Source organism: Pagrus major, chromosome 20, assembly GCF_040436345.1.
Source record: "Pagrus major chromosome 20, Pma_NU_1.0".
Lineage (NCBI taxonomy): Eukaryota > Metazoa > Chordata > Actinopteri > Spariformes > Sparidae > Pagrus > Pagrus major.
Window position 1 is genome coordinate 14317379 of NC_133234.1, and position 27081 is coordinate 14344459.

General features: G+C 40.5%; 1 protein-coding gene across 1 annotated transcript; it reads left to right on the forward strand.

Moving 5' to 3' along the window:
- erbb2 (erb-b2 receptor tyrosine kinase 2) lies at positions 1-24169 on the forward strand. Its single transcript, XM_073489820.1, has 27 exons — positions 1-239; positions 8204-8355; positions 8565-8745; positions 8917-9057; positions 9376-9441; positions 9558-9673; positions 9778-9919; positions 10242-10370; positions 12049-12190; positions 12891-12964; positions 13161-13251; positions 13815-14017; positions 14918-15047; positions 16166-16256; positions 16651-16805; positions 16889-16936; positions 17055-17193; positions 17365-17487; positions 17743-17841; positions 17926-18111; positions 18371-18526; positions 18624-18699; positions 19011-19157; positions 19309-19406; positions 19520-19711; positions 19927-20317; positions 20532-24169. Exons 1-27 carry the CDS (start codon positions 167-169, stop codon positions 20882-20884), a joined length of 3894 nt encoding a protein of 1297 aa, XP_073345921.1. The 5' UTR covers positions 1-166; the 3' UTR covers positions 20885-24169.
- The last annotated feature ends 2912 nt before the right edge of the window (positions 24170-27081 follow it).

The window sequence follows — 27081 nt, forward strand, 5'->3', positions numbered from 1 at the left end:
CGGATTCCAGGGAGGAAGTCACTGAGATTGGGAAGCGAACAACAACTGCAAAGCTGCCACAAGAAAGGAGAAGAAGGAGAAAAAACGACAGCAGCTCCTCAAGTGGGAAACATACAACTCCTCTGAAGTTTTTGAACATGGACTAAGAGGCGGCGGGTCGCAGCAGATGGAGGCGGCGAGAAGTTTGGTGTTTGTCGGGGCCGTGCTGCTCGGGGTGACGGGCGCGCTGGGCAGAGAAGGTGGGTAACTTTCACGGCTTTTCTGCGCCTTTAGTGCCGCCGCTGTTAGCAAAGTAGACACTCTAGCCAAATGAAACATACACACAGAGCATGTCGGGCACATATGAGTGAATACTCGAGCTTCAGCTTGGCCCGGAGAGGTTGATATTTCTGGCCAGGACCACATTCCTCCGTGAGTCCGCAGCAGCTTCGTCCCCTCCGCTGAGAGGCTGCTGGGATTTATGAAGCGCTGATCAGGAGGGAAAAAAATCACACCTGTCACAAGCAGCCTCAACTGTTTGGACTAAAACAGCCCATGTTGCGACTTGAAGCTCTAGTAAACACAGCTCAAACACAGTGGCTGTATAGAAACAACAGGTAAAAGAAACACGAGAACCTGATCTGCAGCTCAGGAGCAGTGAGTGGGTTGTGATTTGAGGGTTTGGCAGGTTTGCAGCTCAAACACGTAAACAACAACAAACCAACAACAACAGACAGACAGACAGCGCATTGTGTGCCAGGGATCATGACGATGTCAATTATTCACTTCTGGCTCCAAAGAGGACATTGTCTGATAGAGGGCCACTTGTCACACTTGGAGCTTGAGTGCATGCCAGTAAAACGAGAGCTAAGTGAAAGTGCAACAAGTGCACATTTATATCATAACTTACGTATAAAAACAACAAATCAGAGTTTGATTTGTTTGTTTTTCAGTGTTGGTGATGTTAAAGCAGAAGAGCAGCTGGTGATGTGTTCACATGCAGGAGCTGAATGTTGCATTTTCAACCATTTTTGCATTTTTTTTTAACATTTCTCGTTCGATCTATTAGTTGTTTTGTCTATAAAACGTCAGAAAATGGTGATAGATGTCCATCATGACCTCCTCAAATGTCCTGCTTTGTCCACAAACCAAAGATATTCAGTTTACTGTCATAGAGGAGCAAAGAAACCATGAAATATTCAAGTTAAAGCTGAAGCAGTTGATCTACAGACAGGGTGATACCACATATTAAAACTGATGGTTATCATCTCGTGCTAATTGAATTCTAACGTATTAGTCTTAAAATCAAAATATGTTTATGTCAGTTATGTCAAATTTCATGTCTGTCAGGACAAACTATTTTGTGAAATTATGATAAAGCGTTTGTTCTTCTGTTTTCATTTCTTTAAGGTTCATTGTAACTAATATATAACTGACAGTAATAATAATAATTGTGTGATACTGTTTACCATATACTGTAAAACCACCAAGTACATTTCTAAGCAAAAATGCCAAATTTTTGACAATTCCAGCTTCTCAATGGGACTATTTGCTGCTTTTCTTTTTGTTATATTGTATTATATTACATTAATCTGAATGTTTTTAATGTTTAGTAGCAATTTGAAGGCTTTGGACTCAAGCACCTTTTTTCTTATATTTTTTTGACGTTTTAAAGACCTAAAACTTCAAGCCTCACTGTTTTTTATATTGGTTGCACTGGGCCGCCTAACATTTTCATTTAGGTGTGCTAACACATAACTTAGGTGCACCCAATAATGCATTTCTGAACCCATTATAGAAATGATTGTAAACAGGAAAAATGGTGCAGACAAATGTTTTTTCTTCATTAAAATTACAGCACATACAACAACAAATTGCTGTAACTTCGATAGCTAATTGTCGAAAAAGTGAAGTTAGAAAGAGCTCGACAAAGTCAAATAGATAAATCACCATTCAAATATTATTGGTGTTGTTGTAAAGCCATTGATTGATATAAAACACAATTTTGTCTACAAAAAAAATATGATTTTATGCTATTATTTGTTCAAAGGCATCTGTCCACACACATATTTAGTGTTTGTTAAAAAATATTATTATAATTTTTTTTATCTGGCCTGCTGAATACGTTACGTCGCACTTTTGGTGCATGTGCGACCAAAATAGTCGCAGCCTGGAGCCCCGTCTAAATCATGAAAGTGATCCTTATCTGTAGCTCTAGTTTATAGCTGTGGTTGTGTCGGCCACTATATTGTTACAGAATTATATTTCAAGTAAATCAGATATCATTAACCCTGGTCAGCTGTTTTTAAAAGGCATTTAATATGTCACACGCTAATGGCAAACATATTGACATCTGAGAATTCGTCACAATACAGTCTTTATTGACGTGTACTTGACAGTTTTTATCGACGTGCCCTTTTTAAAAATCAAAACCCTGCAGAGGAAACAGGCCAGTGCATGGAAACAAGAAACATCACCACCGCCCTCTTTGTGACTAAAATGACTTTTACGAATAAATAAATATTGTAGTGAAGCTTCTTTGTCTCTTATCAGCTGCCACCCCCACAACCACCATCACTACTACACACGCAAACAAAGCCAATAGTCACAGGTGAAGTGATTTCCAAATACAACCGCATTGTTGGTTGGAACAGGTTGGAGCACTTTAGTCCACAGCGTCGATCTCTGAAGCATCAGTTCAGTGTGAGCGCCGTGATTGGTCCACAATCAAACAGTTGGGTAACGCATCATATGTAAACAGATCGTTTTTAACAGTCTTACTTTCATTTATTGAGTATTGTTACGTGAGTGTTTTCTGGACACACACACACACACACACACACACACACACACACAAGATTTCAAAGGTCAGCAGCAGTTGTGTGAGGTGTTGTTGACTTGTGAGTCAATTATTTCAACAGTCTGCCCCTGTGTGAGAACATAGTGTGGTGTTTGTGTGTTCGGTGGCCCTCGATGTCCCCACAGTTCATGTCCTTGTCACACTCCAGTGCACCCATTGAGCGAAACTCGCTGCGAAGTGATTAAGTCCTACTGAATCAGCCTCAGTAGCAGGTTAACCCAGCCAGCCGTGACTCATCAGTCTGGGCTGCGAGTTAGTGATCCAACTCACTCTGAGCTGAGGAAGGGGCCGTCAGTGGGCCTCTTTACCAGCCTCAGAGGAAACTGTCGACACCTTCTCGTGTGCTTTTCTAAGGTTTGAGTTACACACCTCCAACCTGCGCTCACTGCACTCTGACACACATCTGTACAGTTTAAGAATATTTCACAGGAGCCTTGTTAGGAGTTACTGTTCCCTCATAAAAAATGGTCTTCAGCATGTTCATTTTCAGTGCAAGTCTTTTGCAGAGATCATTTTATACTCAGGATCTGTGCTGTGTAGGAATATATTGCTTGTTGTGTTTGTTGTTTATCAGTGTGACACTTCCTGGTAGTTAGATAAGGACAATACTTCAGAAATGGAAATTAATCATCAGGGATTTAAGACGTAACCCTCCAATTTCCTGTAACCTCTCTAACCTAGTTTTGTTGTACCATAAGAACATAATAGAAATAATTGTGATAAACAATATTACTGTCATTTTAAGACCATTTTATGCCACTGATGTAATGACATAGCATAATAATGCAAATACACAAGAATGGAACAATGGACGTTGCTTTCCTCTGAATATTCAAACAAATATTAAAGTGTCCTGAATAAATAAAACATAAATAAGATAAAAGCACACAACCAAAACAGTAAGTGAAAATGACTGTCTAGCTCTGTTAACAAGACTTGTGTTTAACATAACAGGCAATAATGAAGTCAGCAAAAATGATCATGTTCATCAGTTCCTCATGAACTGAAAAGCTCAAAATTAATTTATGCTAAAGGAGGAAAAACAGCTGCCAAAGGAACAACCTGGTAACCTGAAAGTTTGTGATCTATAGAGGCATTAGTAAATGATTAACCATTGTTGTTACAAACCCATTTAAGTGTTGCCTTATTATTGGAATAGACTATATTGCAATAAACACAAATTTCCATACTAGATGTAGTTTAATGGTTATTAAAACTTGAGCTGTGTACCTTTAACTACCCCTTGAGGGATGAATAAAGTATTTTCAGTTGAACTGAATGAATATTGTGAGGCTGGTCTTGGTAATGTACCATTATTTCTACGATTGTTATGATATTATGGAACTTGTTTTTAATATGAAGTCAATCATGACACAAAAACTGATTCTCTTAGCAGCAATCATACAATCAGATTTATCCCAGAAAAATGCAGTTTTGGATAAACTTTTATTATCATACAGACGGATGTGACGACCATCAACTACGCGAATTGACAGCTGATCATCCACACATAAACAGAGTGAATGGTGAAGGATGTCTTTGATTTGTGCACCACCGATCCAGCTAAACGTTCATTGACTCTTTGAATTTTCCACATACAGTCTTCACCTTTGAAATGAACTGAGCATGTGCAGCCTGCAGATGCTTTCAAACTGTAGTAAATCTGTAAACGAAAGTATGCAGGATTTTTTGTGATGCAGTGGTGTTGTGTGTGTTTGTTGTTGTAGCCCGATGACAGAGTGACTGAGTGAAGAGCTCATATCTGTGCCTTCAGTACAGTACGGATCCTGTTCAGCTTGTCTGTTGAGCAATACCTGTTTTTTCCTCCTGGGCCGTAGAGTGGAGGAGAAGAAAGAATGTGTTCAGGGAGGTTGAGAGAAATGTGAAGTTTATGCAAGAGACGTCGCTTGGATTAGCATTGCATTAGAATGGGGGCTGACATGTTAAATCTGAGGGATCACTAACAGCCAGAGAAAGTCCTGTTGGATCAGCTTGTTCTGTTTGTGTTGAGCCTTGAAGGGATCTGGTCCATTACAGACCAGAGGATCCTGTTGACAGTTGCAGGCTTTTTCAACCGTGGTTCAGTCGAACTCTTGCAGCAGCATCGCTGCCACCGTGTTTCTGTCACTTACCGTACACACACTGGTAAACACACATGCACACTCCCTAGGCTAACTGGCATGCAGCCACACACAGGTGTGGCTTCAAGCTGGCTTTCAGTTTGCAGAGAGTCTTAAGCAGCACACTGGTGCAAGACACAGTCAGTTCACAGTCACCACATCCTCTGTTCTAGCAAGCCAGATTGAGATAAAATCACTATTAATTCTTTCAAAATACAGTCAGTTGTAAAAAAAATAGCCAACGACAAAAGGTCCATGAACCAGTAACTAGTTTGGCTTTGTTACATCCGCCAAGGAGGTTATGTTTTCACCTTTTGTCTATTTGTTGGTTTGTCAGCTCAATTACAATAAAACTATTGAACAGATTTCCACAAAACTTGGATGGAGGATGGGTCTTGGGCCAAAATAAACCCCATTAACTGCTGGTGTAGATCCATCACAACTTACTGAACTTCTCCATTAAGTCCTTTTTTCATTCTTTACTCAATTACCACCTTCACTTTTGTGTGTGTACAAACAAGTGCAGCACAATGAACTCCCTCCAGGAGAGATTATATGAAACTGGTCGTGTGACCCCGGTATTTAAACTTTTAAAGCGTCTCACCCCTCGCTGTGATGGCAAGGTTTTCACCCACCTTTGATTGTTGTTTGTTCCATGTTATTACCATGTTAACCTTCAGACGAGGCTAGACAATTATTCTGCTGATTATTTTCACAATTAATTAGTCTACGAGTGTGCAAATATTGTGAAAAATGCTCATCACAATTTCCAATTTCCAGAGTCCAAAGAGACGTCTTCAAATAGCTTATTTTGTCCAACCAACAGTCCAAAACCCAAAGACTCTTCATTTACTTTCATAAATGACAAAGACAAGCCACAAATCCTCACATCTAAGAATCAGGATCCAGCGAATGTTTGACATTTTTGCTTAAAAAACGACTAATCAATTATCAAAATAGCTGGTGATTAATATTTCAGTCGACTAAAAGTTGAACCTCTGGTACGAACTAGCTTGTTTGTTCCAAGTTCCTGTGATTCATTAAAACCTTCCTCTCCATTAAACTGAACACCTCAGCCTTACTGAACACAGAATGATCAGAATGTGGACAACATGCAGGAAAGTTTCATTCTCCTCTCATTCGTCTTGTTAACCAGAAAAACACCTGAACAAATTTCCAGAGCTAAGCTGCCGTGATACAGACAGAGCGCATAAACCAGCACTAACATGTTTAACAGTGTGTATGTGTGTGTTCCTGGGTGTCAGTGTCAGCCATTAGTTGTTTGAGTGACCCACTGGACACTGATAATGTCTTGTGCCCTGGAGGGTCATAGGATCAGACGTGTCTTTGAACAAGAAACTGAACTACAACCCCTCCTCTCACTGGTGAAATACATCCACATGTGTCATCCCTTAGATATGCAAAGACACACATTCCTGTGAAATGACACTTTCCAAAGTCCAAAAAAGTGGCAACGACTCATGGGGAGAAACTGACACAAAGAAATGAACTGGGGGAACATTTTATAGATAACTTGGCTCTGAAACCAGGTAATAAAGAGACGTAGTGAGTGTATTTGGAAGGGGGAGGCAGGGATAGTGACATGACAGCAGGCAGATAGAGCTAAGTAAGTGATAAAACAGAGAGTATTTTCGGCAACATGGATGGAGGGGTGGGCTGCTCCTCACAAGGCCACACACTCACACACACACATGCACACACAAGCGTTGCTGAGCGACTTTTGGAGAGCAAACAATGAGGGAATAAAGGGAGAGGAAGCAGAGAACTGGCTTTTACAAACACTTTTTAGAAATGGAAACTCTGCTCTGTTGTGTTTTCTTTTACGGCACATTTACCTAATCCCCATAGCTGGAGCCGTCTGTGTTTGTGTGTTTGTCTGTGTGTGGTGGTTGGTTGCAGTTTCTGTTTATAAGTTCCATCTTACTAAAATGATTTAAATGCCGGAGAATTTAAGCACGACTCCCCTCTCGGTTTGACATGTAAAACTATTTTCCATGATGACATCAGTGAAGAAGGCAGTGATTAGTCATTTGATTTAATATTTGACACAACGACTGGGTGTGTATTTTTGGCTGCCACTCTGTTAATCATGGACCCATTTGCTGCAGTAGCTGGCTGTCAGATTTTAATGCGGACCTCTTTTACACTTTATGACGCGATGCTTCTCAGCTGAGCTGTAATATGGGTCAAGTTCTGAGCAAGGAAACTTTACACGTGGCAGACACATTCGTGATAAGGGCATGTCTTGAGTTGAATCCGAGTGTATCATGACAATTGCCGTCCTCTTGCACTTCCTGTCCTCCGATGATGTATCTCCATCTTTACCAAAAGGAGGGACTGAGATAGTTCAGAGAGGGCTGGCTTTCTTCAATTGGGAAAAGTGGGCTGACTATTGAAGGGCTGTTGGAAGGAAGCCAGAGGAAGTCATTTATAACCCCAGCAGAGCAGGGACTTGTCCACTGTGTGACTGCCTGCTGAAGCATGGGAGCTATGTGTGTGTGACAGCCCCCCCATGAATTGTGAGCGCTGTATGACCCTGAATGTAATGCTGTGTGTGACCCACTGTGGGGAATCTGTGCTCTGTGCTGCCGGGGGGAAATATATCATATACACTGAGAGAGGCCATGCAGATGGTGTGTGTTTCAGGGTGCCCATTCAAGGCCGCTTGTTAACAGTCTCACAGTCAAAATATGTGGAAATCCATGTCTGTACAGTCGTCATGATTTGGAGTTTCAATATATAAAAGATCCTTTGCCTGTAGCTACAAACACTCAGTCTTAGTTTAAGAGAATTATATATTAAAGCCATTTAAAAGTAAATGTTAAAATCAACTCAACACCTTGCATCACTGTAAAAGTGACAAATTTGTTTTAATGCTGCAAATGAAGATTATTTTTTATAGTCATGTATTCTGTTGATTATTCTTTAAATTAAATAAGTTTATCATGTAGTCCATACAATACGAGAAAATTGGGAGGAAATGTCATGACGTCTGGTCATGATGACATCTTTTAATTCCTTCTTTTGTCTGACCAACAGCCCGAAACCCAAAGATATTCAATTTAGAGCTACAGCAATTAGTTGATAAACTGATTAGATGATCAAAAGAAAATGAATCGCAAACTATTTTCATTTTTTTAAATGAATGTTGAGCAATGAAAAAGGTTTTTATAGTGTTTTACATGAGGGATGAAGTCAGGGTCATGTGTTATCTGTGTTGCAGTGTGCCTGGGTACGGACATGAAGCTGGCCCTGCCCTCCAGCCTGGAAAATCACTACGAGACCCTGAAGCTCCTCTACACCGGCTGCCAAGTCGTCCATGGCAACCTGGAGATTACACACCTCCATGGAAACCCTGACCTCTCCTTCCTGCAGGTACAGACAGAGTGTGTTTTTCCTCCAGTAATGACTGTATAATATTAGCTAATTATACATTAAAAAGAGTTTGTAATATAGCATTTTAAATGAATGTGGTTGTCATGGTGGTGTCTTTGGTGGTTAGTTCCATTTTTTGGGTCAATCCACCTGTTTCTTTTGTCACAACACACTCATTATTTTTTGTCTCTTTACCTCTTCTTCTTCAGGGGATCGTGGAGGTACAGGGCTATGTGCTCATTGCCCATGTGTCAGTGAGTCTGGTGCCTTTGGATAACCTTCGGATCATAAGAGGCAGCCAGCTGTACAACTCCAGCTACGCCCTGGCTGTGCTGGACAACACTCTGGCCGGACAGGGGCTCAGGACGCTCCGGCTTCGTAGCCTCACAGGTCAGATAATGATACAGTGGAGCTCAGAGTTGATGCCCAACCCCAGTAAGACCTGACCAGACTCGACTGGGGTTGGGACAGTCATGTGACATCTTCAGTTTTAAAATTTTGAAGCTTTTAAGGGAAATTTTGTTGTTGATGATCTTCTCTTATGTATCGTCTCCCCTGCAGAGATCCTGTTGGGTGGGGTTTATATTTGGGGGAACCCCCAGCTATGCTTCCCAGATCCCCAGAACATCAACTGGAGGGACACTCTGGACGAGCAGAACATCGACGCCAGGCTGCACCGGCTGCAGGCTCGAGCCCCTACATGTGAGCACCTGACCAGTGACTGAAATATTGACATCACGCAGGGTAGTACAGATGGAGAAATGTCCCTTGTGTCAAAGTAAATACAAAACAGCAGACAGAACAACAGGCTAAGTACTGCACTATGTGTATGAATTCATCTTAAAATGACAATAATATCGTTTATTGCCATTATTTCTGGGACAATATTTCAGCCAACAAAAAGTAGGTAGCAACAGGCTTGATTCTCTGTTCTGTACTTTTTGAGTTTGTCTTTCTCTTTAAATTTGTGGGATAAGTGTCCTTTTCTTATTTGTTGTTGTTGCAACTCTTCTGGTTCAGGTCCAAATTGTGCTCCCGTATGTGGGAACAGCTGCTGGGGAGAAACTGCACAGGACTGTCAGACCTGTAAGTTAACACCATGTGCAGATCATCACAGTAACACTGTTTGGTTTTCACTTGAAAAAGTCCAAAGCAAGGGAAGTTCAGATGAAAATTTTCACCTTTTCCATTTCTGTTCAAAGTGACCCGAATTAAATGTGCGTCTGGCTGTCAGCGGTGTAAAGGTCCTCTTCCCAATGACTGCTGTCACATGCAGTGTGCTGCTGGATGCACCGGGCCTAAAGACTCAGACTGTCTGGTAAATCACACAAACACACACTTGCTTTTTTATCTTCAGTGTAATCTCATCGTGTTGTCTTTTTTCATTTCTGGAATAACGTGTTTCGTCCCTTTTCTCTTAAGGCTTGCCGTCACTTCAATGATAGTGGTGTGTGTAAAGAAAACTGTCCTCCTCCCACTATCTATGACCCCGTCACCTTTCAGACCAAACCCAACCCAAACAAGAAGTTCAGCTTTGGAGCCACCTGCGTCAAGACGTGTCCTTGTGAGAACTTATTTTGAATAAATGTTGTGTTTATCCAAGAATGTTACTACACAGTGGCCACTGTTGAGCTCCAGTGGTGCATCTGATGACTAAGTGTTGTGCTGTAAGGTAGCTTAATGGCAGTAGAAGAGGGTGAAGGAGAGAAGATTATTTATTCACTTTCCTTGCCAAGATTCCCACACACACTTCAGGGAATCAAACCTGGCAATGCTACAGTCACATGCTACTGTAATGCTCCAGGCTACCAGCTTCCTGTTTCATCATAACGAATGTATTCATTTTATTGCTGTAAAGTTTCAACACTTAATTTCTCTGTCTGTAGATAACTACCTGGCTATGGAAGTGGCCTGTACTTTGGTCTGTCCCAAAGCAAACCAGGAAGTCATCACCCCCCACTCAGATGGAAACGAGACGCAGAAATGTGAAAAGTGTGAAGGAGACTGTCCCAAAGGTGAGGATCTTTTTGTCTTTGTGGGTACATTTTCATTTGAACACAACACATTGTTTACAGACAATCAATACCTACTTTATTAGGTTCAGCTGCATACCTGCTCATTGATGCAAATATCTAATCAGACAATCATGTGGCAGCAACACAATACATAAAGGCATGCAGACAACTTGTTGACTTGTTATTTAACGCACAATAGTCTTGAGAGTTTACAGAGAATGGTGTGAGAAATAGAAAACATCCAGTGGGCCACAGTTCTGTAGACAAAAACATTCACGCTGATAGAAAGGCAACAGCAACTGAAATAACTACGTCTTACAACAAAGCTATTCAAAGGAGCATTTCTGAACATAAAACATGTCAAACCTTGAAGCAGAAGGGCTACAGCAGCAGAGGACCACAGCAGGTTCCACTCCTGTAGGCTAATAATAGAAATCTGAGGCCACATTGGCTGGAAGCTCACTAAAAATGGAGAGTAGAAGATTGGAAAACTTGTCCTGGTGTGACATATATTGATTTCTGTGTTCAGGCAATATTACAAAGTCCATGACAATGAGTTCAGTAAAGTTCAGTGGCCTCCAGAGTCACCAGATCTCGATCCAAGTAGAACACCTTTGGCATTGTGGATTGAGAGGTTCGGCATGTTGTCAACAACAACTTGTTGTCAACAAGTTGTCTGCATGCCTTTATGATGTGCAGCTGACGATCATGTCGACATGTTGTGGAAATTCTAAGGAACGTGTCCTGCACCTTGTTGAATCCATGTCACAAAGATTCAGGCTGTTCTGAGGACCAGTTTTAGAAAGGTGTACCTAATATGGAGTGAGTGCTGTAGCTATCCAGAAGTCCAATAGTGGAAAAAACAATTTTACACTATGAGGCTTAAATGTTACATAACTAATGTTCTGGATTGATTTAAGTTATGCATTCTCCATGTGCATGACATGGTGTTCAGTACAGGTGATTATGTTTCACACTGCATGTTCTGATGTTCTGATGTATCGCATGATGACAATGGTGTAAAGTGAACCAACCTGTTCCTGCTGTACCTTGTTGTTGTTAGAGCTGGGGGTTGTCTCATGCACAAGGATTGATTGATTCAGCAAAAAGTGGAACATTTCTTTTCACTTGAGCTCTAAACTAGACGATTTTACTTAGTGGAACTGGTTAACTCTGTAATCATGTTCAACCCAGCCATTTTAAAGGTGTGTTCACAACACTAATGGAGTTTTTCTGTACACGTGCTGACTTGGCTTGACTCGGTTTGACTCGGCATGTCAGCCCAGCGTGGCAGGGATTTGCTTTTACATTACAAACTGGACTACCTGCTTGAAGGTGTGTCTTTAACTGATTATGCCTTGTCTTGAGTAGCCAACGGAGCGGCTGTAAATACTCTTCCTCCCTGCAGTATTATCGAAGTATAGACTCTAAACAAAGCTTTTATTATGAAGCATTACTATTAGGAAATGTTGGAGTTTCCCCTGCAGCAAGTTAACACGACATTTAGTTCAATGCAATACATCACACAATATATAATTCTACGCTGACGATATCCTGGTTTATATTGAGGTTTGTTGATCACTCTTTTCTTGATATATTGGACATTTTTATTAAGTTCAGTTTAATTTCTTGATTCAGATAACTTGGTTAAAAGCCGTTGTTATGGTTTGTTTTGCAGTGTGTTATGGCCTGGGTATGGACAACCACGGCGTCATGGACAACCATGGCATCACCATGGTAACTTCTTCTAATGTGGAGCAGTTCAACAAGTGTAAGAAGATTTTTGGTAGTCTGGCCTTCCTCCCACAGAGTTTTGTAAGGTAAGAGACACTTGGAGAACATACATACAGTTGTAGTTTGCAAAAACATAGAGTAATTAACTCAATTCAGACTTGCACTTTAGTAACCATGAAGACTTTATACTGCCATAGAGCCACATCCCTCCTTTTCAGCCCTTCAAATATTTGCGTTTACAGCAACATTTGTGAAAGTGTAATGGAAAGTTGCCACCCCAGCCAAACCCTTTAGTTTACTGTACTCAAATGTACTTCAAACCCAGACATGTTTTTTATTGTTTACAGTAGCTTTATGTCAACACAGAGAGAAAGAATGTTTCTTGTGTCTTTTCTCCTCATTGTGATTGTTTAATTTAAATTAAATCTAATTAAAACACTGCTAATAAAGCAATAGTGAAGAGTAAATGGTACAATTTATACACAGTCATAATTATTCACAGAATATATCAAACTAGCCAGTTCTAGATGTAAAATAAAAGATTGGTTGAATGGTCTGCGTGACACCAAGTAAGGCTGCGATGCCAAATCCCTGATAAATTCATTTGCGTGTGTCAACTGTTCACAATCAAAGCGTGAAGTGTAAACACAACTCTGAGATAACCTGCACCACTGGAGACTTTATCAGAGTATAGAGAGAAGATAATGATTTAGAAATAATCCAGTGATATATCATCTGTTGTTGTGTGTGAACTTGTTATTTTAATCTGCTGCTGTCATTGTCCAGGGATCCTGTTACCAACACATCAGGCCTGACCCTCGAGCAGCTGAGCGAATTTAAGAAACTGGAGGAGATAACAGGTACTGAACACAGAGGAGAACAGTAAAAAAGTGTTTGTTTAAAATAAAATAAAATCTGATTAGTTATTTTTTAATACTGTGTGTGATTCAGAATGGTTGCAAATAGGATTTCCCTCAAAATTTCCATTTAGGACTACATATAAATCTATTCTGTTAGCGTGTTTTTAGTGTCTTTGTCTGTTTTTTTTCTGTGCAGGTTATTTGTACATTGATGCCTGGCCAGAAGAGTGGTCTAACCTGAGTGTGTTTGAGAACCTGAAGGTGATCAGAGGCAGGATGCTCTACAAGTAAGACTTTTTAAACTGCCTGCCTCACCTGACACATCTGTCTTTCTTTTCCCTGCATGCCTGCATCATTGTTTGTTTTTTAACAAAAATCTAAACTCCCTGACTCTACAGTACAGGTTTTTCACCATTGTGATTTTCCTTCAGAACCTTCCTTCTTTGTGTCTTTGTCTGTGCTCCTTTCATTTTGATTAGGTTTCCTGTTCCGTTGAAACAGTTTGTTCACTCTCAGAGTTATAAAGGTTAATTATTAGCCAGAACAGCTGCTTTGACTTGCAGCACACACCAGCCAGGTTAACAGTAAACATCTATAGAAAGCTATCTAGTGTAGCATGCTCAAACTAGGTCATACGGACAAATGTTAGATCTGCTTGATACTGTTATACAACAAGTTCTGTTATTGTGGGCTGCTGTTTAGGTAATTATATCAGTCTTGTTGTTTATTTGTTGTAATTAAAAAGTCTACCTAGCTGCCTTTTTCTCATTCATGCAGTTTCTTTGTGAATTTTCCCACATTTCTTCATTGTACTAATAATAATTACTTTTATTCTGTCTCTTCTGTTCAGGGGTGTGTTTTCACTTGCCATCCAGAATCTACACATCCAGTCTCTTGGGTTGCGTTCACTACGTAGCGTCAGTGGAGGTTTGGTCCTGTTGCACAACAATTCCCAGCTGTGCTACACCAGTTCGCTGCCCTGGGAGAGTTTCCTCCATCCCACCCAGGGACCCCACCGCATCGTCAGCAACAACCAGGACCCCAAAGTCTGTGGTAGGTGAACAGAGCCATGTCAAAGTCCATTAAAGTTAATGCGGGTTGCACTTTGATCGGATACTTGTCACTTGGCAGCTGCCTCAATTCCATTTATTGTTGCAACAGAAATCCAGCTGCAGAATATAATCTTTTATGAGTTGCATTTTTAACAACATTCACGGATATTGTTGCACGTTGTTTGCAATGGATGAGACAGGTGATGCTTTTCTGCACAGTCCTTGAGTGTTTCTCTGTGCTTTTCTTCAATTTTAAAACATTTCTCATTGAAACTGATTTCAACTTTTCAGCTTTAGCTCGCACAAAGCTGAGAACACACTTTTAACACAGTGATATTGAGTCCTGCTGAGTGTTCAAGGAAGAGAGGCAAACACAAAGTCTGTGACCGACACAACTTTGTGTTGTAGATCTCAAAAGATTTAAGGATTTTTGAATTCCTTGATTGTCGAAAATTTCAACAAGGTTAAACAAATGTTTGAAAAGATGAACAAAGCCAGAATCTACTGAACCAAAAACGTGAATATTGTTCCCAGGAGACGATGTGGGTCCATTTGAAAACTGTGTAAACGTGCGTAACAAATGAATGAATTAAATTTAAATCAAATTATTTTCAATAGAGTTGGACAAAAAAACGTCCTTTTCTTCTTTTGTTATATTTCCGTCATATTGGTATGATTCACATTGGGTTGAACCACTGTGTGCATGTCTAAAAAACTATATTCTTTTTAAATGCTTTGCAGCATGAAAACGCACATCTTATCGGGTCACTCATTGGAGCGTACATGTAAACAGATAATCACAAATTAGAATGATTTCAATGGGATTCCAGAAATATTGTCCATGTAACCACAGCTAATGTGCATCACACTCTGTTTTCTCTGTTTCTGTTTGTCTTTTCAGAGGATGAGGGCCGCGTTTGTCACCCGCTGTGTGAGGGGGGCTGCTGGGGCCCGGGGCCCAGCCAGTGTGTGTCCTGCACAGCTTTCCAACGTGGCACTGAGTGTGTGGAGCAGTGTGACATCTATCAGGGGTAAGAACATTTGTGTGGGTGTGGCTGCACTAAATCAATAAAAAGCAAAGTGATAATGTTCCAAATAATACAGTATGCTGCGTGTCATAATCTCCAAAGAAGTTCTCCAGTAATAAAGAAAGCAAAACTAATCACGTATTTACCTCACGCTCTAATGCGACCAGATGGATTTATGTATGGTTGACTGGATTGGCAGCCAAATGCCAAAGTAGTCACGATAAATCAATCTGAAAGCTTTTGACTTAAACTGTGCCCCGAAGCAGCTGTGATCACACCAGGGCTTTTCTTTGTCCAACAATCAAAATGATTTTGGTGTTATGTACATGTGTGTAAGCAACATATTTCCAAGATGACACAGAAGTAAAATAAATCAGTAGAGATTCATTTGAAGTTGTCAGTCCGATGATATACGGTATGTGCACGCTCCAGTCCAAGTATAGACCGAAAGCCTAAAATATCCTGCTGATGAAGTCACGCTACACAAAAAGCACGGCTCAACACTTCATGTGTGTTTAAACTCTGCTTAAATGATACTTTAATAATAGGACAATGAAACAAGACTCCTGGTTTCTCTCAGATTCTCATAAATGATATTTCTTCCCCGTGTTGGTTAAAGTCAATATCATAATATTAATATTTGTATTTATCATGATGAAGCAAGTGTATGTAAAATCACACATATAATAGTTAAACTAATGTAAGACAAAGACTTCAGCTACTAATTGTGATATTGTGTAATTGGTGTTTGGAATAATTAATTTGAAGAGAATTTAAAGGAATAGTGCAAAATACAGAAAAATGTTTATTAGCTTTTGTGCTGAGAGTTAAATAAAAAGATTCTTACCACCCTTATGTCTGTATGGTAAATATGAAGTTATAGCCAGCGTCCAGTTATCTTAGCTTAGCATTAACACTGGAAACAGGTGAAAACAGCTGGCCTGGCTCTGCCCAAAGATAACAAGTCCACCTTGTTGTACCTCCAAGCTCACTAATATACATTGTTGTCCAGCCCTTTGTGGTTCTGAGAGCAGGTTATCCTGTGCAGGTCATCTGTTCAGGCTAACACAGTTAGCAGTTATTTTTCAGCTTGGACGCCCCTTTCTGTGCTTGTGTTGCAGGTCGGTGCGTGAATACGCTGATGGATCTATGTGCGTTGCCTGTCACGCAGAGTGTCGACCTCTTAATGGCTCCACCTCCTGTCATGGCCCGGTAAGACGTTCATGCAGCTTATGGTCTCTCCTAAAAGTGCTGAATGGGATGGTTATTAAATATTTCACCTTGGGCTCTGGGTACTTCGTATACTCAGTGTTTTTTTTGTTTAGTTTTTTCCTTTTATTGATTAACAATGACATAATTAATCAAAAAAATGCTGCTTTCTCTTTAGATTTGATGCCATATTTGTTTAATTAAGATCCATGCAGTACTCCCTGAGAAATTAATGAAAATGTTGAAACATGAGAAAAGCTTCCTTGATCAGTGTCTTCGTCTGGATCTGCGCCAAAAGTTAATGGGGTCTGTTCTGGGCCGAGACCCATCCTCCATCCAAGTTTTATGGTGAAGTTGTGTATAAATGTACTTAATATTTCTCTCTGTGTGTCCTCAGGGTGCAGAACATTGTGCAGAGTGTCGAAACTTCCAGGACGGTGAGCTTTGTGTGGATCATTGTCCCAGCGGTGTGAAGGAGGACCAACAAACTGTGTGGAAGTACTACAATGCTACAGGACACTGTCTGCCCTGCAACACCAACTGCACACTGTCGTGAGTGGACACACGTCACACACACAAGCACACACTGCACACACAATGAGAAGAATTTCACACCGAGCGCTTCTCTGTTTCAGCTGCACTGTGATGGATGAGAGGGGCTGCCCTATCGACACCAGGACAGGGTGAGCTACTCTCTCTCCAATTACTATTTGTTTTAACTTTTTTATCTAGATTAAATTGAACAAATTCAGTCTTGATGGGGGAATCGGAGCTGTGTTGAACTTGTTCGTCTCTGTTTAGACCGGGTACAACCATCGCGGCTGCAGTGGGTGGGGTGGTGCTCTTCTTCATCCTGCTGGCTCTGCTGGTCTTCTACCTGAGGAGACAGAAGAAGCTGAAGAGGAAGGAGACAATGAGGAGGATCCTGCAAGAACACGAGGTGAGCACAAATACTGATGTTTTATCATTTGCTGGAAGTTAAATGCAAAACATAAATGAGACATGTGACATTTATTGTTAAAAATCCGTGCAGAATTTAAATCCTAGGTTCCTTTTGGGTGTTGAAGTTTGTAATGAAGGAATCTGTCGTCTGCTTTCTTCTTGTGTACAGCTGGTGGAGCCTCTAACACCCAGTGGTGCGTCACCAAATCAGGCTCAGATGCGCATCCTGAAGGAGACTGAGTTGAAAAAGCTCAGGGTGCTGGGTGCAGGGGCGTTTGGTACTGTTTACAAGGTATGCGTAGTAGAACAATGTCCTAACTGTTTGTCGTGTCTTAAGTTTCATAGATAGGAAAAATCTTATCTTCCTATTACAGCAGCTATTCATAAACTGTGTCCTATCCTATTTCAGACTATCTCAAATGCAGTTAGGAAATGCATGTTTCTGTAACAGCAAAAGTCCTAAATGTCATCCTGAAATTAGATAAAACAAAACTAACAATACTACAATCTTTGGTGGGTTATAATGGTTTTTGATGATTTGTTTTAGGGTGTGTGGGCTCCTGATGGGGAAAACGTGAAAATACCAGTGGCCATTAAAGTGTTGCGAGAAAACACCTCGCCAAAGGCCAATAAAGAGATCCTTGATGTGAGTAGAACACAGTTACACATATTTACAGCACACATGAATATCGTTTTCAACCCCTCAACATCTTTCCTCTGTTTTCACCAGGAGGCTTATGTGATGGCGGGGGTGGCCAGCCCCTACGTGTGTCGTCTGCTGGGGATTTGTCTGACCTCCACGGTGCAACTGGTCACTCAGCTAATGCCGTACGGCTGCCTCCTCGACTACGTGAGGGAGAACAAGGACCGCATCGGCTCCCAGTTCCTCCTCAACTGGTGTGTCCAGATCGCCAAGGTATGTAAACATGAAAGACATTTTTTTAGTTGTTTCAGGAACACTACTACAACTTGTAGTCGTAGAGGTAATGGTGTGTGTTTTTCTCAGGAGAACAGCAGTGGCTGAATGTTGCTGATGATCTTATTTTTCCTTTCGAATTTGATGTGGCATCAGCTTGTATATTTGTGGCGACATGGACTCGTGGGTGATGGATATAGTGTGTGTGTGTGTGTGTGTGTGTGTGTGTGTGTGTGTGTGTGTGTGTGTGTGTGTGTAGGGGATGAGTTATCTTGAGGAAGTCCGGCTGGTCCACAGAGATTTGGCCGCCCGTAACGTTCTGGTTAAGAACCCGAATCACGTGAAGATCACCGATTTCGGTCTGGCCCGTCTGCTCGATATAGACGAGACTGAATATCACGCTGACGGAGGGAAGGTGAGATAAAGCTGTGACTTCAGGATTTTTTTTTTTTTTTTTTTTTTTTTTTTTTAATGTTTGTTTAAACTGGTGATCTGTATCTGTGTGTCCCTAGGTGCCAATTAAATGGATGGCACTGGAGTCAATTCTGCATAGGAGGTTCACTCATCAGAGTGACGTCTGGAGTTACGGTCAGTTTCACTCGGGGCTAGAAATAACATAACAAAAACCTGTAGAGGCGTTTTTGGAAGTCCTTGTATTGTTGTATGATAGAGCAGCAATATTAAATTAGTATTTTTTTGTAATGTAGCATGGTACTACAAGGTTTTATTGAAGTAAAATGTGTTTAAAGTATATGTGACAATCACAAGAACAATTCCAAGGCACTCTGAATGGTGTCCTAGAATGTGCCATTAGTAACTAATTTTTCAATATTATTTTGGTAGATATTTTATTTCAAAGTAAAAGTTCTGTTAATAATCAACGTACGTTTCCTTCTCAGGGGTGACGGTGTGGGAGCTGATGACGTTTGGTGCTAAACCCTACGACATGATCCCAGCCAGAGATATCCCAGAAGTCTTAGAGGAAGGAGAACGGCTTCCCCAGCCCCCCATCTGCACCATCGACGTCTACATGATCATGGTCAAATGTCAGTAGTTCTCACTGCAGCATTGATCTTTGTTTAAACTTACTAGTAATCAAATAGTTGCCATTATTACTCATTCCGAACAGAGTTGCATAATTGTAGTAAATATTGAAAATGATTGATTGACATTTTGATTTTAATGATTGGACGGCAGGTTGGATGATTGACCCAGAGAGCAGACCGAGGTTCAAAGATCTGGTGAATGATTTCAGCGCCATGGCCAGAGATCCTCCTCGCTACGTAGTCATTCAGGTATTTGTGTTTCATGTTGCCAATGTTTTACTTTTGTGGGTATGTTGTTTTATAATGCTTATCTCTATTTCTTCTGTGGTTTCCAACCATGTTGTTCTATCTCTGTGTTGCAGAACGACGAGCAGATGAGCATGTCCAGCCCAGTGGACAGCCAGTTCTTCAGGATGCTTCTGGAGGAGGAAGGGAACAACATGAGGGAACTGCTGGATGCTGAGGAGTATCTGGTGCCTCAGCCAAACCTCTTCCCCAGGACTCAGGGAGGCATGGCTCAAGCCAACGGGCCGTCCAGACATCAGTCGTACAGGGTCAGTAGAGAAGGACGATGTTTCTAACTTTGATTGTTTTTTATTCTGGGCTTTAACTACATGTTTTAAAGAGTCAAATCATAGATGGATAATCTATTTTTAACCTTCATCCCAATAGATATATACATATAGACTGTGTTGGAACGACTGGGAAACCAACTCCTTGTCCAAACAACTTTTTACCAATTGATTAATCTCTCCTGTCTGTCCAGCAGAGCAGAGATCAGGGCCTAGACGTCGAGCCTTCTGTCGTCAGCGGCCCTCGGAGCATGTACTCCTCCCTGAGCACTCTGGGCCGGAGCCAATACCCCACCTTACCTTTAGGAGCCAGCACCTCCAACGGCCTGTGGACTCCTCAGTACCCCACGCTGGCTCGCAGCCCGTCGGCCGGCGGCCAGTCTGACTCAGTCTTCCTGGACGGGCCTCTGGACGACCCCTCACTGCCTCCTGCAAGTCCCGGACGCTACTGCAAAGACCCCACCTACTCCAACGGGAGCATGGGCGACCTTGAGACAGACGGGCCAAATGGCTTTCATCATCCTAATCACCTTCATCACTCACTGCCCAGACGGAGTAATGGGTATATTCATAATCATCCCTTGCCAGGTGAGAGGGAAATGTTTTTTACTGTCAGTTCTCTTGAAAAATGAAACTGAAAACTGAATATACACAATTTTAGGAAAGAAGAAAAGAAAGAATAAGCTTACAGGGATGAAAAGGACCACAAAAACATAGGGGAAAAAAAGAAATAAAGGAAGTATTTGCTATCAAATCTCAGAATGTTTTATTCTGACTTCTCTTTCTTCTTCTGTCTGTATAGAGTACGTCAACCAGGAGATTCAGGATCTCAGGCCGGGGATCTCTGAGCGGCCCAGCACGCTGCCTCGTAAAGGCAGAGCAGAGCGACGCCTCCCTAACGGCTTGAGCTCCGGTCACAGTGTGGAAAACCCGGGATACTTAATCCCAGCTGGAGCCTCCACCTCTCCAGCCTTCGACAACCCTTACTACCTGGACCTTGCGGCCAAAGCCAAAGCTGTAGCCGGGGCTGCAGCGATGGACGGCCCCGAGGAGAGAGACGGAGGAGTACCCAGGCATGTGAACGGGTTTGTGACCCCAACGGCAGAGAACCCAGAATATCTGGGACTAGCGGACACCTGGAGTGGATATACTTGAGGAGAGGGAGTGTGAGTAATGTGATGAACTCGAGAGGAGTCGCAGATTGTGTTCAACTGAGGGAAGATGAATGTTTGACAGAAATGAGCAAGGTGAGCGAATATGGGAACAGTATGTGCACCCAAATCCAAATGGGTGGCGGTTGTCCGGCAGATCACCCAGTTGTGACACACCACGACTCAACACAGTGTAGCATTAATCTGGTGTCTGTGGCATCATTTGTATTCCTGTCTTCCTCTCAGCTCTCTATGAGACTGTTAAGTGCCAAAAAAGAAGTTCTCTCAGCCTCTGTATATAACTCAGTACTTGATAAACAAAGGAGTTCCCCATCATGGTGGGAGAAGGGTCTGATTATCACAGAATCCAACGTCTGACTGGATTAATGAATGCTGATTTTTTTCATGTTCATTTTCTTTTAATTTGTTTAATATCTGTGGTCGTTTCTTCTACATGTGAAGCATTTTTTGTATTCAGTTCCCCTGTTCGTCTCGATATGCTAAAAAGAGAGAAAACCTATAGAACGGTCTGACAAAGTGAGCCATAATGTGCATTGAAGGTGGTGTTTAGTATTCTGGTCACTTTGTCTGTGACCTGATGGGGGTCTTCAACACACTCAAAGCCATTTTGTTTTGGCCGGAGAAGGCCCTGCAGCCCATCTGGCCAGTAGACATGCTCCCTGAAAGAAAGGCATCCTGTATGGAGAAGACAGAGGCATTGTGCCACACTGATGTATGTGGCTGTTAGTGTCTGTAGCTGCAGCTACTTTGTGGTACGGCTGATGAGATACGAGGTACGAGCAGACTTTTTAAGCTGCGAAAAATGTACTGGCAACTAAATTAGAGCCAACTTTTCAGGGATTCAGGGGAGACTATGTGCATTTTAAATCGTGCACAATGCACTACATGTTAGGATACTGCAGGCTTGTGTTGTCACACTTTTGGTGGCCTTTCACTGTGCAGGAAAGCACTTCAAGCTATTTTTTGAGCATATTCCACAATAAGTGAAGAATTAGCGCTTGTGTAGATACATTTATGGAACGAGAAGCAGTTCTTCTGTTTGCGTTTTTGCGTAAAAGTGAGAGTTGCACTAGACACTGGAGCTGAGTGTGAATCCGAGGAGGCAAAAACATTTGCCCCACTCAGTTTGGATAATCAATGCATGGCTCAAATTCCACTCAGCGAGAACACACTGGCATCCCAGTTAATAATCAACAGCATTTTTTTTTAAGAGTGTTTTTTTCATGTTGACTGGTTGTTGGGCAGGGGAAGGTCACAAGAGAGTCAATGGAGCCATTGTGTGACCCTCATGTCCTTGTTGGAAAGTGAGCGCTCTCCCAACTCACCCCATCCCAACGACTGATGTTGTCACAGCTTTGAAAAGAGAGAAATAAGCGAGCTTTCCTCTGCAGAGGTTTGGAACTCGGCGGCAGAATGTGGTTCAGTGTTTGGACCTCGAGATCCTGAACACGTCTTGAAACAATTGACCCGGTTGTTGAAATGTGTAACAGCCCTTCACTACCCCCCCGACTACCAACACATCAGCTTTACTCTGAAAGTCTTTGGGAAATTTTCTGTTATCTTGATGTTCTCATACGGGTTTTGAAGAGTTTTGTTCCAGAAAAGGATCTCGAAAAACGATACCTTATTTTATATTTTACCTATTTTTTACATTAAAAATAATGTTTTCATAAGAACATGTTCAGATTTTATTTTAATACCCTCAACTATCATATACTAATATTGTTTAGAATGAAATTATTATTGAGTGATTAGATTCATATAACAGTTTTTCATGTTTATATATAATGGATGAACAGTATAGCGTTTTGGAATGAGACCCTTCATATGTATTGTTGCTGTCAGGTGAAAACCTCATATCTTCACAAAGTAGGGATCAACCCATTATTGGATCCGATATTCAGCATTCTTCCGGTTATCAGAATCTGTGTCTGTACAAGAATGATGCATGGTTCCCAATCAAGCCTAATCCAATGAAAAAAAACCTGCTAGATCAGGATTTATATTCGTCAAATTGTACATATAACGTATAGATTTTTTTCGTCAAGATCCATGCATTATTCCCTGAGAAGTTAATGTAGATAACAACCCTATCTCACAATGTTAAAGACTGTGGGGGGAAAAAAATCCTGGATCCATCTCTTTATCTGGAGGGTAAAGTGAATTTTAGATTTATTTAAATGTATTTTTGCACCCAAAAGTGCAATTGAATCCTTAAAATCTGCAAAAGTTAAAGTTGCTGAAAGCGTTGTCGTCGAAGCTAACTTCCTGTCTGTTTTGCAGTTAGCAATCCCCTCCCTTCTCTCTACGTCACCACATTACCTTTACGCGTAGCAGTTATCGGCAACACAGGAGCGTCCTGCTCTCTACGTGTTTATGAGCAGACGGGACCGACTCTTTATGGAGCGTGCTGTCCTGTTTTGATGAAGTGGGCAGGGATACCAGAAAATGTATTGAGACATGGGTTACTGACCAAACACTCGATGACAGTGATTACTGTTGGAATATACAGCTATTTGAGGAAGTTTCAGTATTTGAGGTGCTACTGGGCGTAAAGAGGACGGATCAGTAGTACAGACACGAGCATCACCTCTGCTGGAGATACAAGGTTTTCACAGGATAATGACAACATTATAGCACTGCTCACAGATGTTCCCATTTCCTAAAGAATGTGTTGTTATTTCTCCTGGATATTATGAGACCACAACTTCATGCACAATCGCTATAAATTCACTGGTGTTTACACTGTAGTGTCATTTTGTATAAAATGTCTCATGTAGCCGACACAGGAATCTCACTGATGAGGGTCTGATCTACCTGCTGTCCTCTTTAAAACTATGTGTTCTCTCTCTAGTTTGTCTTTGTTCTTTTATATAAAACCATTCAGTTGTACTAAAACCAGTACAGAGCCTGATGTCTGGCACCAGTCACGGTCTGGTGGCTTGTTTATTTACAGTCACAAATTAAATCTCCTGTCATTCTCTCTGTTAAAGTGTATCAGTTTTCTGATTGGAATCAGCTAAATGTTAAAATGTTTGATCGTGAGATGGAGCGGAAGAGTAAACTGAATGAAAATATGGCCTGTGGTTTTATAAGTTTGTTAAACATCTACAAGTGTTTTGAAAAAGTCTCAAATGTGACTGAACCAAGAAATTCTGCACGTTTTCATCCAGGAGCCCAAGAGAAAAGAAGGAACAGTCAGCTAACGGGAGTGTGCTGAAGGTTTTTATAAAAATTAAATATCTGTAATTTACATTTTGAAAAAAAAATGTATCTTTTGTACTTTTCTTGTGAATATTTTTTTTTTTTACCTTTCACAGTTTCTGTGACATGACATGAATAACAACCGTTTTATTGGGAGTTTTTTTTTTTTTAATGCATCTTTTTTTTATTTGGTCAGTAAGTCCCTTAATGTAAATGTGTGTGTGTATATATATATATATATATATGTATATATATGTATATGTATATACATATATATATGTGTATATATACAGTATATATATATATATATATATACATATATATGTGTGTGTGTATATGTATATGTATATATATATGTATATGTATATATATATATGTATATATATATATATATGTGTGTGTATATATATATATATATATATATATATATATATATATGTGTATATATATATATATGTGTATATATATATATATGTGTGTATATATATATATATATATATATATATATATATATATATATATATATATACACACATATATATAAACAATCACTATGGTAGCTAATTTGATTGAATAAATTGTGACCAGTTGCTCTACTGTGGAGGGAGGGGGGAATAATACATAAGAGAATATATTTTATGAAGAAATGGTCATTTTTACATTGAATTGTTTGCATACGTTATGTGTGTCATTAAAAGAATATAAAACACCTAAAACTCCCACGTGTTCTGATGCTTTACGGAGAGTGAAAAAACTTTAATTTTCCTCTCATTGTCTAACAAATGCATGTTTTACTGGATAAAATCCTGAGATCTTCACTGATAAATACGGTGGCCAAAAACATTTGAGAAATCAAAACAATGAACAGAAAACACATCAAACAACAAATCAGAACAGATGCGTTTAACAAGTTTTGTTGTTTTCTAAAATGTTGCTGTATTTTTTTGGTTTTTTATTGTGTTTTCTGTTCTCTTGTGTTTTGCACCTCAGGGCCACCGTACATCCATCATCCCTTATATCAAAAATAGGTCTAACAGTACTTCATCAGAATAACGCTGACATATCTTTTTGAGACTGTTATGATTGAAAACGGTCATAAATTGTCAAATAATCCTGTCTTTACTTAAACTGAAATCTGAAATAAATACGGTGGCCCTGAGGTGTTAAACACAACACTGGACACAAAACTGATAAAAAAGAAAACACAACATTTTAGAGAATTGAAAGATTAGAAAGTGCTTTTCACAAAACAACAAAACAAAAAACCTTTTAGAAATCACAATGAACTAAAAACAACATTTCAGAAAACACAACAAGACAAAGCACAACGCTTTTACAAAACAACAAATAAGAAAATACATTTAACAAACTTTATTGTGTTTTCTGAAATATCTTTGTGTTTTCTACCGTGATGTTGTGTTTTGTACCTCAGGGCCACCGTAGATACATATTTCATCAATTGTCCTGAAAAACAGTAAAAATAATTGTTATTATTGAAAATTCAAATAATTTCTTCTTTCTCTAGATTCATAAAATATTGATTGAATACATCTGGTCTTTGTAAAAGGCTAATCAGTTTTACACACATGGGCTACAGAAATGTGAAAGTTTACGTCACATATAATTCCTGCGGCTCACTGTTCACAACAAACTGTTGCTGCCATCTAGTGGTGGTAAGTACAACTACAACAACAGTGTTTGTCTAAAAGGAGGAAAGAATAATGGTGCCTTTCCACCAAAATTAGCGGGTTAGGGTTAGATACCCATGTGTTTAGTGCAGTTCTCTGTATGATGTTTAATTTTTGTCCTTTTTTTCTTTACATGGGTTGCAATTTTGGTAAACAACACCTCAGTAATCATGCATTATTTAACCTTCTCTCTTCCTTTTGCTTTCTACTGATTCAATATAAACACTGTGAATGTGTGAACTTTGAATGCTTCAGTGGAAAATGTAATGCTCAAAAACAGTGAGCCCACCTGGCTACCAGACTCATGCAGTGACGCTGAGTAGCTGTAAGGTCAGTTACATATGCATTACATGCCTTTATGTTACGCCTGAATTCTAGCTGCAGAGCCGCGTAAAGACCACCGCAATATTTCCCCGCAGTGAAGCCAAAACGGGTGAAAATATATGGAGAGAACTACAGCAAAAGCAAGTGTCAGTACTGGGATTTGATGCTACTGTTTTCAACAAAGTGGTTTGGGTCACTGATCACTACACAGTATTAGAGGAATGAAAACACCAAAAACTTGGTATTTTATGTAAACATGAATCTTTCTAAAGATATGTCTAAGAAAAAGTGGTATTTGTTGTGTGGTTAAAGAGACTTTCTGAAACTAGTTTGATGGAGGTCAAACCACTTGACCTTTGACCTCTACCTGTGGGCACAGAAAACTTCATTTCAACAAAGTATTTGCAGATATTATCTACTTAACCAGTTCTTCTTACCGCACATTAACCAACCACATCTACAGTACCTGGAGTCAGCTTGATTCTGTTTCTGAAAACCTCAGTGCAGACCAAAACTGTAAAATGATCCTCAGTGTCACTTGCATATTCAAATCCTGATTTTTCATAAAATAAACAAATTGACCGCTTCGTTAAAAAGTCTAAAAGAACACCTGGGAAATTTTAGAACCACTCTGGAGTTGCTTCATGTGTATCTCATATATTCCTGTTTAATTTGAGGTTATCACTGATCCCTCTTGGATAACTCAAGGTGTCACTGCTGTTGAGAAATGTTCCTCCACGTGTATCCTCGCTCTCAGAATCTAACCTCCAACTTCAGCGAGCCTTCAGAGGCAGAGTCTGGACACTGCGGAGACATGATAGAGGGTATCATGGTCTGGGCTTCTCTCAGCGCTCTCTGCTCTCTGGTTGGATGTCCTGCATGTGTTGCTGTTCTCTGGGAGCTGCTTCAGAGACACAGAGCAGGAACCTCCATCACCCCCAACGACGTCTTCATGCTCAACCTC

What these genes read in the sequence shown, in the direction of transcription:
- erbb2 (XM_073489820.1), top strand. Translation starts at nt 167, where the DNA reads ATGGAGGCGGCGAGAAGTTTGGTGTTTGTCGGGGCCGTGCTGCTCGGG. An exon ending in TGCACAGGACTGTCAGACCT is followed by an intron (nt 9,442 to 9,557) that starts GTAAGTTAACAC and finishes TTCTGTTCAAAG; the next exon opens with TGACCCGAATTAAATGTGCG. An exon ending in CCTATCGACACCAGGACAGG is followed by an intron (nt 16,937 to 17,054) that starts GTGAGCTACTCT and finishes GTCTCTGTTTAG; the next exon opens with ACCGGGTACAACCATCGCGG.